This window comes from Caloenas nicobarica, chromosome 1 (assembly GCF_036013445.1).
Source record: "Caloenas nicobarica isolate bCalNic1 chromosome 1, bCalNic1.hap1, whole genome shotgun sequence".
Lineage (NCBI taxonomy): Eukaryota > Metazoa > Chordata > Aves > Columbiformes > Columbidae > Caloenas > Caloenas nicobarica.
The window spans coordinates 170,286,813-170,303,947 of record NC_088245.1 but is presented as its reverse complement, the minus strand read 5'-3'; the positions used below and the strand labels follow the sequence as shown (position 1 = coordinate 170,303,947).

Sequence of the window (17,135 nt, the reverse complement as noted above, 5' to 3'; positions counted from 1 at the left end):
AAGCTTGCTCTGGGATTACAGTTGGTTTTAGCACTTGATGGTTAAGAGTCTTTTGCTGCTGTGTCTCTGAACTCCCATAACTGATAATTTAACTGCTAATTCAATTGTGTGATGATTGATTGCCATGAACAATTCCTTGAAGAGCACTACAAATTTAATCTGTGTTACTCTATTAGCTGTAGTGGTTTTTACTTCTTCTGTTACTTTGTGTGTTGGTGCACAGTGATGTATGTGATAAATATATACCAAAATTATGTGTACATAGAAAATAGTAAACAAGACATACTTGCTAGAAAACTTTTTGGAGCACACTTTTAGATGTAGAAGGCTATGCTGATCCTCTGTTTTGCTGCTGAACTTTGACCATTATTTTCCTTTTGCCATAAGTAAAAAATGTGTAATGAACAGATTAAGATGAGATGTTTTTTCTCTGTAACAGCACTATTCTATTTATAACTGTAAATCTTTTTTTTCCCCCTCCTCCCTTTGCATCTGTAACAGCCAGCCGATGGCGGAACCTCTTCTCTACGCCTGTCTCCTTGGCTTTTCCCTATAGTCCTGTTGCGAGACTCACCCCATATACCAATGGCTTTAATAGTCCCAGCTTCTCTAAAACCTCCAGTAAAGCAATACTAACACCTGAACGGACAGGTAATGCTTATCTTTTTATTGATTTACGGTGCTTACAGAAATGCTTAATTTAGTCTAATCTTGCTAGCATATAACAGCAATACACTGACTGGATGATTGTATAGACTCTCATCTCACGAGATTTTTTTAAAATGACCTAAAATTTGGCAATTAACTGCTAGTGTTGGTTATCTTCTATTGAACACAGCATGTTGTAGGAAAGTGATGCGAGTAAACAGGGCCTATTTCTCAATAAGGGTTTACCTGAGAGTATAGTTGTGACTGTGTCAGCTGAAGAAGTCTCCAGTTTTGTCTGCCCTCTACTGCTAATTTCTGCCCCACTGTGAACCTTCTTTATGTCTATAGAAACCTTTGTGCAGCTGTGTGATGAAGTTGCAGGGGGAATTTCTCTGTAATAAAAACAGCCAGCAGAATCACGGATGTTTTCAAGCTGGCACTGCTGCTACTACCTGAGGTTCCAAGATTTATTTTATGTTTGCAACTGATTTTCAGGGGACACAGGAGTTTTAGGAAAAATACAAACTTTCTATGGGCTGTGAATTGCGAAGAGTTTTATTTTTCCTTCTTTGCTACAGGTATCAGGAGTCGATTTATATTTATGACTTCTCTTAAGCTGCAGTGGAGAAACTAATCTGGGGAAGAGGCATTAACGTTTTATTGCTGTCGGGACCAGGTGTGGTCTAAGGAATTTAGCCCCAGTGTCACACTGATCTGTGCGCAATTTTCTTTACAGTGCATGGAATCAGTGCAGGGATATGGGCACTGAGGGTAGGATACAGCTCCAGACTGAATACCTGGTGTAGGTGCCTGTGTGAGTGAGATGCCTAAGCTCCCCTCTTCAGTGGGATGTAGTTTAGTTCCTAAATGAAGGGATCTCATGCTATTTGAGATGCCCTCAGGTATCTTGCCAAGCTTCTCACTTCTGTTCCAGGAGGGCAGAGCTGTTGCTACCTTTGCAAAACCTCGAGGACCACTGTAACTTGCGAATTTAAAAAAGCAAACACATTTACTCCTTACAGTCCTTCCAAAGCAAAGTAATCCCCTGTGTGTTGTTTTCTGTTGGAGATATTATTAGAGCACAGCTGAATTTGGGATGAATTTTAGGTGACTGCTTTGAGCAGTGCTTGAGGATGTGAACACATCTGTGATACAAGCAAAGCTGATGAGCCCTTGTCACAGCTGTTCTTGCCCTGCAGGCTCTGGGCTTCCGGTGGTCCGGAGGATATTAGAAAGTGATTTACTGTTTTATCTGAATAATTCTTCTTTGAAGTTGGGCAGCCATAAGCTCATGCAACTAATTGCGATTTGGTTTATACTTTTACTGTCATGGAGGAAAACATAGAATCCAGAGCCCTCTCCAAAAGGTAGCTCTGTGAAGGAGGCAACGCTTGCTCTGTTGTTGCATAAGGTTCAGTCTTAATTATTATTGTCATTGATTTATCTGATTATTATACACAAAAAAACCCAGTAAAATTTAGGTAAATGGCTCTGACAGGGAATCCGAGTACTGAGCAGAAGCTGGTGACACAAACACACTTGCTTTTCAGAACAGAATAGTGAGAACCACAGTACCATGGGAAGGGTTCAAATGCACATGTGTTTAAGACTACACTAATCTGAGCAGTATCACAACTGTATTGGGTAAATTATTCATTGTCTAGGCTATGTGATGTTATTTTGGGAACAAGCAGAGTAATTAATGATCCATTACTACCCTTGAGTATCAAATCCCTTTGCTATTTATTAGTGGATTGCTAATTTTCTGGAAGTTTTTATCCATTATACAGAAAATATTTTAATCTACTGTAAAATGAAGGGCAGATTGTTGTGAATGAAAGATGGGCAGATGTTTTCAGAGACTAAAGGTTACGTTTTCTTCCTTAGGTTACATTTCCAGGAGTTCCCCTTTGAGCCCACAGTCGTCAATAGACAGTGAACTGAGCACTTCGGAGCTGGAGGATGACTCCATCTCCATGGGATACAAGCTGCAGGACCTCACCGATGTACAGATCATGGCTCGTCTACAGGAGGAGAGTAAGTGGCTTTTTTTCATCTTTCAAAATAATCTGAGGACGATTTCCTGTAACAGTCAAAACTGCTCCAGTCTGGTCTCAGTCAAATGGATCTTTCTTAAATAGTGTCAGCTCTTAAGTGCCAGGTGGAAAAACCCTTCACCTACAAGAAGGAGGTACGCAGGTTGTTGGGTTCAGGTTAATGGTACTGGATGTTTCAAAACTTGATGCTTATATATTTCTCACTCCCAACTGGTAGCTCCAGAGTACATTTAGATTTAGAAGATTTATAATGTCTTACCACATTAATTAAAATTATTTTATTTCTGTGAAGGGAAGATGCTAAAGCATTTTTCTTCTGCTTACATTTCATGAGAAAGGTGAAAATAAGAAGCTCTCATGGATTTTTTTGCCTCTGCTTTAATTTTCTTAGTTGTTGGATGAATTTTGAAAATAATTTCCCTTTAAATCCTGAGTTGAGACTTTTAAATTTAACATTTTGGTTTGAAACTAGTGATTATGCACAAATTTGAGCCCGTAAGCATGTTTGACATAGATTATAGTATGGCTTGATAGTAATTTTTGGAAAACGTCTTTATTGATAAATAAATGGCATTTGATTTAGAAGTCATTCAGGCGGTAAGTGTAGTATCTTTCTCACTTACTATTAGTGCCAAGTGAGACATCAAGGAGAAAATGATAGGATGAGAAATGAGAAATTCAGAGATGGTGGTGACTGAAAGAAAATGCCAAGTAATAAGTGATTAAATAAAATAAAAATCAAATGTGGGAAAAAAAAGTAGAGCTGTGATCTGGCTGCAGGAACTAGACCGAGCAAGTCAGCACAATCACTTGTCAGCAGTCGAACTTGCTGAGCGTCTGGTACCACTTGTCATGTTCAGCAGAGAAATTAGCAAGTGTGAGACTTTCCTAGATAGCTGAATTCCCAGCTGGCAAATGTGTGTAGTTGCAGCTAGGAAAATTTCTGACATTATGTGAAATTTATAATAATTTTTTTAAAAAAGACTATCAAAAATGCAAAGGGTTGCACTACTTAAATGACAGCTGCGCTTGTCTCCTCAACAGTGAGGTTTAAAAAAAGACTTCAGGTACTTAGGTCTTTAAGGAATAAGGTCATTGGTAAACTGGAAGGAAAAACACTGCTTTCCTTCTAATTTATGACAGTTATAATGATTTGTATCTCATCCTTGTAGTAGCACCTGGTACAGAATGTTTGAGCATATGATGGTTGTTGCCCACTTAATCCCGTGGAAAGTGGTAGTGTTATACTTGCACGCAGACATGCTGTCTTCATGGGCAAGAATAGAAACTCCCACTTAAGGGGTGGGGGAAGCATATTATAACAAGAAGTTTCCAGCAAAGACATCTGTCGAAGCTGAGTGCTTTTTGTAAATCTAGAAAAGTTGTTATCCGCAGCTGTTGATGGAATTACTCAGCTCCTGGAAATGTGATGTATATCCCCTTTTTCCCTGGCTACTGTGCAGCTGGGAAAAGGAGGGATGTACAAGGGATGTGGATGTTTTCCTCTCACTTGACCCAAAGCAAACATGCTCTTCTGGGGCAGTGCTAATAGTGGGATGGTTTTCAAAACCCGGTGTTCTGAGAAGGGACCGGGAGGATGCGTATGTGTCTAAAACATGGCCGTGTTACCACTGAGCCTTGTCCATGAGACTGGCTGCTGGCAGGAACTAATTCTGGTTCAGGGAGGCTGGACAGCCTGAATATTTACATGGATTTTAAATTTAGGAAATGTTGTTGTCAGCATTTTCATTGCATGAATATAGAAGTAGGATAGCAGTAGCTTGGAAAACTAATACAGTGAGTGTTAATTCCTCTAAGACTGTTTAAAATTTAAATACTTAATGCTCATGTAGTCTTTCTATTGGCAGAGAAATAGGTGCCTCCTGAAGGCAATTCATCTTGTGTTAAGAGAGACATCTAAGAAATCTCACAGGTACTGCATTTTGGAGATGTTTATATCTTTATTTTTTATTAAAAAGAGATCTCAAGGGAAATAATTCAGGCTTAGATGCCTGAAAGATAGACACCAAAAGTTAGATCAGATGAAGACCTTCAAGCCTGGTGATGTAGTAACTCCAGTTCTTGCTGTAAAATTATGTCTACTTACTTTCTTAGTTTTTAAGATTGAAGCGCGTGTTAAGAGTCAATCACTTAGCAGAAGCCGAACCGTCCTCTTCTCGGAATTTACAGGCCTGAGGCAAGATTATGCTTCGACTTCAGCATCTGTGTCAAGGCACAGTTCGAGCATCTCTCTGCATGCGGGAAAGAAAGGGACGTGTGGTGGTGACCAGGAGTACGATCGCTATAGTCTGGAGGACGAGGAAGAGTTTGACCACCTCCCACCTCCGCAGCCGCGGCTGACTCGCTGCTCCCCCTTCCAGAGGGGGATCCCCCACTCACAGACTTTCTCCAGTATCCGGGACTGCAGGAGGAGCCCGACCTCCCCGCACTTCCCTTCGAATAACACTTATCAGCAGCCCTACTACTCTCCTCAAGCCCAAACTCCAGAGCAGCAACCAAATAGGATTAATGGAGGTGGGTTTCATGCTTTTTCTGAGAAGTGGCGTTTCCTCTCTGTGAAGCGCCAGTGCCATTTTAAAGGTCAAGTTGTGTCAACTGGGTGAAGTGCTGCTTGTGTATGACAGCTAGATCAGTCTCTGAATTGTGACAAGCAATTTAAGCCTGTGCAAATGATTGAGGAATGTTATTGTTAAGTAATTTGCTACAAAATGTAATCTGTGACCTGGTTGTGAAAGTTGTTGCTTTAGTCTGTTTTAAAGTGCTGCAAGTATGACCACAAGTGAAGAAAGAAGAAAAAGGAAAGAAGAGCATCTTTCAGCAGGCTAATGGTTAGAAGAACTGATCGGGTTTTCGAGCTTAGACTATGCATGTCCATCGTGGATACAGTGAAATACAAAATAGAGTTTTCAGATTTTCTTTCTCTCTCTTATTCCTGACTTTGCTGTTAATGCAGCTACGCTGTGAATCCACAATGAGTGTTTATGGCAAGGGTCAACACTCTGCTTCTGTTCCAGGTCTGGTAGGGCAGACTGCTGGCATAGCAGGAGATAATGTCACTCCCAAACTACCCTGAGCCATTGATGCTTTTTGCACTGCATTTGAGACGTGTTCCAGAGTCTCTGGAATGTTTGTCTCTCAGTGCTTACTCAAGACTTAAGTTTCCCTCCGTTGTTGCAGTTACTTTCCTTTCATTCCTTATTATGATCACAATTTTCTTCCTCCTGCTGTATCTTACTTTCCTGTTCCTTCAGTCTTTTCCCCAAGGTTATTTGAAACAGTCAGGGTCTTGTTTGTAACATTGCAGGTTACAGCTCACCTTTGGGCAAGAAAATAAATGCGTTTTTCAAAGCAGTTGCTATTTATAGAGCGCTACAGGTATGCATGTTGCTTTCCTGACAAATAAGACGTGACAGGTTGGTGCCAAAAGCACTTGCATTCAAAGTAAGACATGGCATGAAAGTATAATTGACAAGTGACAGTATATAAAGAAGGCTGAGGTTGACAGAGGGCAGAGCGATGTGAGCATATGTTGGTACAACATATGTAGCATATTAATTTCAGTGTTATTTTTCTTGCTGGTAGAGGTACAAGAATGTGAAAGCACTGAAAATCTTGCAGAAAATCTGTTGGGGAGAAAGAAGGGAAAGTTATGGGACATTTTTAATTAAGGACTAAGGACAGGATGTGTTGCTGTGATATTTCTATAAGGTCTCCAAATGCTTTTTGAATGATTTTTTAATGTTCCGTGTCAGTGGAACCTTAAGCATTGGATTCCCGCATGGAAACCTCAGGAAGTACTTACAGGGCACTAAAAATACTAAACTCTTCGTTTATTGACTAGAAAATGCATAAATGTAAAAGGCCACCAATTTTATCATCTGGTTGCCTTTTTTCTCATGAACTTCAAAGTGTTGGATAATTTTTTCGGTGTCACTCAGAAGATGGACGCACATGACCTCAAGTTTCCTTTTTGCTGGAATGGCAGACAGTCCTATAATAGCTGACACCACTGTCTTTAGAGGGGAATTATCTCTTCAGCTTCTGCACCTTCAGCCTCTGACTCATGCAGCGCTGATCCACATAAGTGGCAAATACTGATGGTGAGAAACGTTTTACTTTGGCAGTGTTCTGTTGGCAGACAAGGAGTCAAGTTTTCGCTGTATTGAGTATGTGAGAGTAGTATTATGACAACATCTCATCAGCACTTCTCATCAGCTTGGCAACAATGTCGTTGTCTTTCAAGAACTCCTACACATTAAAATGGAGGTAGACTGAAAAATATGACTTTGTCTGAAGCTCGATATGATGGACAGTGTATTTCCACACTGTTAAAGTTTACCAAGACAAATGAGAAAGACAGGGGTGATAGATGGAGGGGCTAAACTGTACAGTTACTGCTTTCACTATATGGGAAAGCATCATCCATTATTAATCAAAATTGCACGTGCCGCGTGCTGTGCTGCTTATACCCATTCCAACACTCTTCCCAAATCTCTCTTCTTCTCTCTTGCCCCCAAGAGATCACTTGTGCTCTTGTCTGTGCAGTCAGCAGTCAGGTCACTGGTTCGTCCGATCATTCACAGAGCTCTCCACAGACAAAGAGTAAGTGGCAAGTAAATGTTGAATTTTGGCACTCAGTCTGGGGTGAAAAAACAGTATTTATCCTTGACACAATGTCTCCCCAAAAGTTGTCTGTGTGTTTAGCTCAAGTACAATTTTTTGCTTTTAGGAACAAATGATACTGGGGTGTTGTCCTGCCTGCTTTTAGTGAGGTTTGGTATGACACGCTAGTTGTGGTACTTGAATAAGTAACTTTTAACTGCCTGTACTGTAACAGATATACTGAAGGCGGGATAAACTTAGAAAACTCCAATAATTATTTTAAAAGTATGATACAGGTCTCCTGATGAGGAACGCCTACATTTCTATGCTGAGATGTAGATGCCCACATATTAATATATATGAAGGGCCCAATTCAGCTGCCCACGTATAAACACTTAGTGCTGTATGAGGTACCCTGATGCACCCTGCTTGACTTCACCATCACCATGTGTCAGTGCTATTCAGATGCCTTAGACAACCCAGGGTCTCAGGTGGTGCGAGGTACCTATACGGAGGTGCTGAATTGTGCACTGGGTGTCTCATCTCTCACTACAGCCAATGGTTTGCTTGTTTTCCATCCACAGGGTTGCATTTTAGGTAGCAGAGGCATGGTCTGGGCTTTCTGGCACCCTAGTAATCTTCCCGCTGTGCTTGGGGTGAGAATACTTTTACAGATGTTTTCCAGCTGTATTTGAGGCCATAATTTTGAACTCACACATTGTTCTTGCCAATGTATTGTAGCGAAGTGCTGTCCCTGCTGTAATTTCGACTTTTTTTTTTTCCCTATTCTAAATTACTGTACATCTATTTTAAAATAAAATACCATGCATCTGTTTTAAAATACCACACTATCTGGCCCCCACTCTCAGACCCAAGTTCTTTCTCTCACCTTATCCCACCCGTGTCTGAGTGAATGGTGCCAGTCCCCAGCAACTTGCTCTACTGAACGGCTCCTGGTAAGCGGTGCCATAAATTGGCAGATGTGTGCAGAGGTAAATGTGTTAAGATGTGTTTAAGGTGTATTTGAGGCCACTTGTAGCATAGGGTGTAGGCATACCTGTTGTTACCTCTTTGAGAACATTTTTGCAGCCATCACTTGTAGTGTGTATGTGTTAACTTTGCTTTCTAATAAGTGTTATTTCCAGTTCTGGCAAGAATACACTAATCAAAAAGCTTTGCATGAAATCTGTTGGGGTTTTTTTCTACTTATTTAATTACGCCTTCTCCCTAAATCAGCTGAATTGTCTGTCACGATGAGTTGCATCAGAAAAATTCCATCTGTGAACTTTTTAAGGCATCCTGGTTTTCAGGGATTTTGTAATTGATTAGTGCATTGGAAGTAGTTTGTTTAAAGAAAATCTGAGGGAGGCTGGACGTGAATAGCTTTTGAGTAGCTGTTGCAGTTAGCTAAAGTGAGTCCATCTAGTTAGTGCGTGGTTTATAATTTAACAAAGCTTTTAATGTGGTGGCAATGGAAAGATTTGCGTTTATACCTCTCTTCCCTTCCTCTAATTTGAAGAAGTTCATGGTTAACAGCTTAAAACGTTGCTAGTTCTATTAAGATCAAGAATACTTCAGTCATTTTTGTATAAGAAATGCCACCAAATTTAATAAAATCAAGCTGTTTTTTGCTTTATGTTGCCCATAAACGTACATTTGGTTGGTTTTTACTGTGACACAGAAGTAATATCTTCCATTTTAACTTTAAAAAAAATATTTTAAACTTCTGTTTGGTTGCTTTATTCTTTTTAAATAGATGTAAACATTTATGCCCTTTATTACTTGTGATTTTCAGAAACCAGAAGTAATAGAACCATGTAGTGCTGTGAAATCATCTAGAGTAGTCAAAATCTAGGATAGACAAGATACTGAAAATGGGATTCAACTTCTTGTGTTCTGGCCCACTTCCTGGATCTTGGTATAAGCTTACTCATAAACTTTTATCCTGGTACTCCTTCTTTCATGTGAATTTTAAAGCGTCCATTTTCATAATACCTGAAAATTCGAAACTTTGGACAAATTATTCCAGCTAAAGAAGAAGTTTAGTATAATGCAAAGAAGGGGCAGGTGAAAAGTACATCCTTCACTGAGTAGCAGTGCATGCAATCTGGTTAATGTTAATATATATTTTCCATTATTTTTTCATGTTGATTTTTAAATTTTTAGCTTGTCTGATACCTTCATAAACAGGCCACAGATACCAATCACTTTAAAAATTTTGCTTTTATTTTCCAGAAGTCACTGGTCATGAGTTACTTTAATGCATACGCTTCTGGGGAATAACTTTGCTCAGGCAAAATATTATTAACATCTTGGGCTGTTGCAATACCTTTGCCTCATTTGGAAAGCAGCAAATGTGGGGGTTTTTTGTTGGTTTATTCCGGTGTTTTTTTAAGCAAACTCCAGGCAGATATAGAGAAGTTCTATTTCAGGGGCAGTATGTTGATATGTAGTTGTCAGTTCAGTATAGACTAACATTGATTTGTGTGTTTGGAGAAGTGGGAAAAGGTCTGTTCTTACTGATTTACAGAGTGTTTTCCTGCTCATATCTTCTCTTGCTCACTAAGGAAGAAAGAATTCACTGGAGGAAATTGTTGCAGACTTCATTAAAGGAAAGGAGGAAAAAAATCTTACTTTGTTACCTTTGAAGTTATATTGAGAATAGTGATCAGTGGTGAGAAGTCATGGGAGGATAATGGAAAAATCTTTAATTTGCTGTAACTGTCTGTGGAGGGAGACATAGGCCTGTGAAGCATATGAAGTGGTAATTCTGAATAAAATAGAAATGTTCAGTGTTAGCAAAACATAGGTATTGACAATCATGAAGAATGGTGTCTAGCTTAAACTGAAAGACTTGCTTTTAGCTCTTAATCTGTATTTGTGTTTTTACACACTGATGTCTCTATTTATCAACTGACAATTCCGCAGACCTTTAACTAGACCCTGGTGCATTTGGGATGTCACAAATGTTACCACCATAACAGATGAAATGCAGATACTGAACTCAGGTCTTCAAAAAAGAGGAAGATAAATTAATCCCTTAAAGTTGTAATTGAGTCTACAAGTTTGTTAAGGATTTCAGAACAAACTCTGAATATCTATATGATTTATAACATAATATTTAAAATAGAAAAGCATAGGTTTTTTTCGTTGTGGTTTTTCCCCAACTTATTTGTGCACATAGTACAGGTAAGACAGTTGGATTCGCAGGGTTTGTGTGAAGGATTTAAGTATGTGTAAGAAACTGCTGACGTAGCTTAAAATGGTGATACAGATTTCTCTGAGACGCTAATAATTATGATTCATTGTATCACATTCCTTAATGACAGTACACTTTTGGTGAGGTTTGTGAGTCCTTTTGTTCAAATAAAATGTTGGCAATACTTGCAGAGGATAACAATGAATGAACAAAAATGTTTTAAGACCCTTCGCCACAGAAACAAACTAAGCCCTCCTTGCAAGGAGAGCCTCACTGGGTGAGGCATTTTGGCGGAGAGAAGATGATATTTATCAAGAACTGCTACAGAACTCACAGTCTGGCAGCCCACCAAGGGCGCGTTTCTTCTGGGGATGCTTTGCTCTAAGGACAAGGTTTGTTTGCATGTTACCTGGACGTGCAAAAAAAGTGTTGGAAGTGGGGTGGCCGTCAGTGGTGCTGGGACCAGATGCTGCCTGTTCTGGAGTCCTGCCAGAATGAAGCTGGGCCACTGATCCCAGGCTGACTCCAGAGAAGAAACTGCATCAGGAGAACTTACTGGAAAAAAATCAGAACTGAAACAGGTGTGTAAGAGATAAACTGCTGTCTTTATTGTAATTTTTGGAATGTTTCACAGAATAAATGGATATTTTTGCCTGCTTTTCGACCCATTTCTCACCAGTAGTGAATATGGTCTGTGATGTGGGGTGGTCTTTTCATGCACATTTTCAATTGAGGGCAGAGGACCCTGTGTTTCATGATTTCCAGTTTTTCCTGTGCTCTACTCAACATGCAATTCAGCATGGATGCCACATGGGGGGAAAAATGTAAAAATGCAACAGGCAATTTTTTGTGGATCATTTTGCTGCAGATAGGTGAAATAAGGGCAACACATGCCACATAAAGAACACTCATGAAGTGACAAGCCCATGTGTATACGCGTGAACTATTCTGAGAAGGTGGTAATAACCAGGAACTGATTGTTAACTCTATTGCATGACCTGTCCTTGCATTTTCTTCCCACACTTACAAATATCTCAAAAATACGATGTCTGTAGGTCATGCTATTGCATCTCAAAGAAGGCTGGGAAAGCTGAAGATACATCTATGATGCTTTATATGGCTGCATCCTACTTGAACATCATATTTGTTTCAGCCTACATTATACTTTAGACTCAGTAGTGGTTCATAATAACTTTGGATGCTGCAGAAGGTGCAGGTCCTTTGGAGTTCCTGGTGTTAATCCACATCTTCCTTAGAGAACAAACTGACGATTTTTTAGGTTTGCCACTGAACTAGATTAGTGCAGAAGAGGTAGAAGAAACTGTAGCAAATTTCAGCATTCACCATAAACAGGACTCTTTGGACAAATTACTTCTTACCTGAGACTACATCTCAGCTCTATTCCTCCTCTCTGTTAAATTTCTCATCAGTCTTAGAGGAGCAAAGAGCTCTAGAAAGGGAAGGTTTGCTACTAGTGGCTTGGAAAACTATTTTTGTTTTTGTCTCGTGTTTCCAGCAAGTTCTTATCTAGTCACACCTCAGCAGCCTGAAATGATATTAAAATCACGTAACTCCCACCTTCGGCTTCTATGTATCAAGCTCACAAGAGCCAGCGTTTCATTTACAAAGCGTCTGTAAGACTCCTTTCACTGTTCTTAGGAGGGGAACAGGTGACAGAACAAACTTCAAGAAAGAGATGAAAGAGAATGCATCATCCAAGGAGATGAAAGCTGCAAAATGCTATCAAGATGAGCATTTCTGTGTTTTCCCCAAACACAAAACTGACCTGCTGTTTCATTGCTTTTCAGGACCATTTATCTTAGCAGACACAAGGACCCATCGAAGAACTAACGTAGATGCTCGATGGATGAGCATTTGCTGATGCAGCAGGAATCTGCTGCCAAAGGACTGAATCAGCAGCAGAACATACTACTGGGATGAAAAGGGACTAATGAACAGTAGGGAAAAGATGTGGCCACCCATGACATTCAGGAGATCCAAGCTACTTTTGCACCTGTTTTTCCTGCTGTTGTAGCTGCATCCATCAGACAATTCAAGTAGTGGATCATGCCTGTGGTGGCTGATGCAGGCCCTGAGTGGAAGAGCATCTAGAGTCCAAGAAATTCTGTTTATATAGCATGATATATGGATAATATTAGACAAAAAGCTATTTTATGCAGTGCCACCTTCCCTACCACCATCCTGCTGCTCAAACCTTCTTTGCCAAGTGCTGTAATGTTCACCTAGGATTTTAAAGGGTAGGCTAGGGTTCCAAAACATGGGAATATTTAAACTATTCCCTAAACAGCAGTGGTTTTCTGTGTCAGACCATCTGTTGTAACTAAAAGTCAGCCCTAGTTGGGATGGAAGGGAAGAATGGCTTACTACAGGGCAAATGTGCATGGTATAGGGTCGAGGGCAGGTACGCAATAGTAATTGGGACGTGAGGATATTAGAAATGCTGGACTTGTGAAGTACAAGAATGTTTTTGACTATTTGCAGAATGCTGTACCAGTTCTTATCATGAGGACCAGTCATAAAAAACATCTAGATTTGTAGCTTTGCTGTGACTGGGTTCACTGGAGTTACATAGGCATCACATATTTTGAGGTTACAGTTACTGACTACTAATACATTGTATAGATAGAACTGTACTGTCACTTCTTATTACTTGTCACTTCTTAGCAGCTTTAAGGATTAGAGGAGATCATGATGGTGCTAAATAGGTTATACATTTATGTAGACTGATGAACAGAGACTCCTAAGTCAATTCATTGTTTGTTTGGACTGAACTTGGCCTGTGTGACCTACGTGCTTGGCCCAAAACAGCAAATGCAAGCCGTGTGCGATGCGTCACTCCTGTGCATAAATCCAGTCGTGAAATGGCCCTGCTTGCTTTTGGAGAGAGCAGTTCAGCATACCCGTTGTTCTGTTGCAGTGTCAGAACTGGAGGCAGATGTCGGTCAGGTGCTGGAATCTACGGCAGGGGCAGGAGCTGGTGGCCTCCACAGTACCAGGAGAAATGTAGCCACCTCAGCAGAGCGCAAACAGCACTTGTGCTCCTGAACTTGGCCAAGAGGCTGACTGTTAGTGGTGTTGTCAATGACAATTTAACAAATGACCCATTGTTTCCCCACAGCGGTGCTTTACTGAAGTCTGTCACCTCACAGGAGGCAATTCAGAGCAGGTCATTCAGCATGTGCCTTTCTGCCCCCGCCAGTCTCTTCTCATTACACAGAATTGGGTTGTCTCTCTTTGGCCCTACGGCAGAAGAGACCAAAGAGCTTCACCTTATGTTACCTAACGTTGTTGTGGTTGGGAAGTCTTCTTGAGATGTCAGACTTGGTTTCGTCTTCTCCCTCCAAATCGACTAGCATGAGTGGGGTTGCAGACATCTTCTGACCTCTTAGACACATGCCTTAGCTGTTGAACCTGCCCCAAAACATTTGGGGCATCTGCAGCTTTCTTTTTGTGAAAGGCCCTACAGGCTTGTTCTGAAAACGCCCACCAAATCAGGCACCAGAAGTAGGGTAGGAGAGAGAACCACCAGATTTGGAAATCCTGATGTCAACCCAGGGCTCCAAGCAGCTGAACAGCAGGTTTTGCATGTGGCCACCTGCAGAAAATTAATATGCTAATAAGGTTAGGTACTGAATGGAATTTTTTAGCATCTCATTGGCACCTGAAAGCAAGACTTTAGTCACTTAGGATAGACTAATCTCACCTGTCTTTAGACATACACAGTGTAGGTATTTGTGTCTGACTTTGTCACCACAGCCTTGCTTTGTATTCACTGCAAAGAAACAGGCACATTTAGGGCATGATTCATCTGACCTACTTTACACATTTATGTGAAGCTCATCCTTATTATGACACTTTAGTGTTTAAATTGTTGTGATTCCAAAAACGTACTGCCATTTGGTGTCTTTAAAATTATGTGTGAATGATCGTGCTGTTACTGTAGTCCGAAGGGTTTGATTAGTAGGCTGTCAATAATGTATTCATATTCTTCCTGCAGAGCAAGGCCTTTCTTTGTGTTGAAGTAATTTGTTTTTAATTTTGATTTTCTGCAGAAATTATTCTGAGGCTGCTTGTGTTTGTTGGAAATTCTGATATGATTGTGGATGTGGTCTTCTTTTGCTTCAGATAAACTTCGAAGAAGCATGCCTAACCTCGCTCGGATGCCGAGTACCCCCACCATTAACAGCAATGCTGGCTTTGCGAGTTCTCCAGTCACTGTGAGGAACAGCCAGAGCTTTGACTCCAATTTGCATGGAGCAAGTAATGGGATTTCAAGGATGCAGTCGTGTAGTAAGTACCTGTGTTCTTTGGCTGCGTACGGTGAATCGATAGAGTGGTAAAACAGCTGTCCCAGTCACTGGTCCTCTGCTTTATGAAAAGTTAAAGGCAGGATGTCTCCCTTTTGCACCAGATTTTAATGTAGCTCAGGATTTTCAAAGTTTTCTATTTTGGAAAGAAAATTTTGCTAGTATTGTTATGCAGTATTGAGAGGTTTATCACCTCCTCTTTTTTTTTTTCTTTGCCCATTCATTTTCTACCCACTTTAAAATTCTAATAATAATTAGTACTAGTAGTAATATTGTAGAAGCACCAATAATGCAATTAACTCATACAAGCTTACATTTTTAGTTTTCAAACTAGAATCAAAAACTGCTTTTCTTGGTAATTTATACAATCCTGGCTTTACAGTACACTGTATAAATACTAGCGTAAAATACATGACCTCTCTCCTTAAGAAGTTCAGCCACTTTCTTCTGAGCAAATGCGGTAAACAGATGGTTATATCCTCAAGTATAATATACTTGTTGAATGGAGCAATTAAAGTGACTCTGTAATTGGTTTAATATAGGTGACTTCTTGGTGGGGGGATGGAGGGAGTATTGATCTAGTGGATGTTGAATTATTAATGTAGAATGTGGACAAGATAGGTCAGGATCTGAACCCATCTTTTCTAGCACAGTGGCTGAGGTACTCTGAGAGGAAATGGAAAAAGTGGATTTCATTTGATGCAGGCAAAAGAAAGGATTGAACTTACGCCTCCCATGTCCTGTCAGGTTTTGGAGGGAGAAGTTGACAAAACCTTTTCCTGTGGGTGTTTTCTTTCAAATTTGAGCAGAATTTACAGATGTCTTCAAAACTATTAAATTGCTTATTTTCTGGAAAATATACTTGATCTCTGGATTTATTTTGTTTTATTTTGGTTCTTTTTGAATAGGAGAATGGAAGTAGTTGTTTGGGTTCCCACTTGATTTTGTATGGAAATGTGTTGAGAGTTTAATTTTATTTACTATTTTAAAATTATATATTTCTCTGTGTATTTATATATATGTATATATATGTGTGTGTATAAAACGTGATTTTTCTGAAATATGTTTTTTTAAAACTTTTCTAATAAGTGGCTCTTCTGGAGTATTTAAGGAGCTGTATTATGACAAGTGTTCCATAGCACTGTATCACCAGTATTGTTTAATTGAACCACACATCTGTATTTTCTCCTGTGTCTTTAAATGACTTTAAGATGTCTTTTTTCACAGACTTGAAAAAAAGGATTAGCCCGTGTGCGCTATGTTAGTTCATCTGCCTCGGGCTTTTGACGGTTTGCTTTTGATATGTGGACTTTGAAACCTGCGTGTCTGATGTACACCAGAGGGCAGGATTGTGTAGAAAATCTATATATAAAGCTTCTAGAACTCATAGCATTGGTTTTAAATGATAGTTTACATAACATCAGCCTTGGAATATGCTGTTACATTCAAGAGATTTTTTTTATAGCCTTGTTTTGTTTTTATACATAAAGCTCAGTCTTCTGTGATTTTTTTTTAGAATGCTTTAATGAAATGTTCTTTAAACACTTTTATTGCAAGCAACCTTACAAAAACCTAAATGATCTAACAGTAATTAATTTATAGATTCAGCAATTTCTCCTGTTTAAAGCTCTAACTGCACAGGTGGAATTAGTTTGCTTATAATGGCTAAGGAGACCTCTTTGAGGGGAGAAAGAAGGGTGAGTATGGGGTAGGAGTTTTGTTCAGGATGAAAATGGAACAGGGTATTTTTGTTCAGTGCAGTGTTACTGGATACTATATTGGATCCAAGGGTTTTTCCAGCAGTTCATAATTAGCAAATAAATTGCATAATGCTGTGTTTATCCCTATTCAGATCTCTCTAGAAATGAGCATTACTGCTTGCCCTCATCTGTCGCATACTGACCTTGTCACTTCCTTTTCTACCACTCTTTGCAGTTCCATCACCAGGACAGCTTCAACACAGAGTTCACAGTGTGGGACATTTTCCAGTGTCTGTCAGACAGCCTCTCAAAGCTACTGCCTACGTAAGCCCAACCGTACAAGGTAGTAGTAGTAATAGTAGTAGTAGTAGCAGTAGCAGCAGTATCCCAGTGTCCAACAGCTTACAGTTATATTCTAACACTGGGATCCCAATGCCAAACAAGACTGCCAGTCAAGGGATTGTAGGACGCAGTGCTCTTCCAAGACCATCGCTGGCCATCAATGGGAGTGGCATACCCAGAAGTAAAATTGCACAGCCAGTTCGAAGGTAAGAATTAAACTGGCCTACTTCCCTATGTG

The 17,135-nt window shown here is 39.9% G+C and overlaps 1 protein-coding gene across 3 annotated transcripts in view; it reads left to right on the top strand.

Annotated features, from left to right (window-relative positions):
* SLAIN1 (SLAIN motif family member 1) overlaps positions 1 to 17,135 on the top strand; it is a 52,838-nt gene that overhangs the window by 31,700 nt on the left and 4,003 nt on the right. The window contains exons 3-7 of one of the 3 annotated variants that reach the window (XM_065655225.1): positions 502 to 651; positions 2,536 to 2,685; positions 4,896 to 5,240; positions 14,674 to 14,838; positions 16,791 to 17,103. In XM_065655225.1, the coding sequence (XP_065511297.1) occupies positions 502 to 651; positions 2,536 to 2,685; positions 4,896 to 5,240; positions 14,674 to 14,838; positions 16,791 to 17,103 (1,123 nt within the window). Of the gene's footprint in view, positions 1 to 501; positions 652 to 2,535; positions 2,686 to 4,895; positions 5,241 to 14,673; positions 14,839 to 16,790; positions 17,104 to 17,135 lie in introns of those variants that run through there. The other 2 variants (XM_065655234.1, XM_065655241.1) reach the window with 2 other exon arrangements.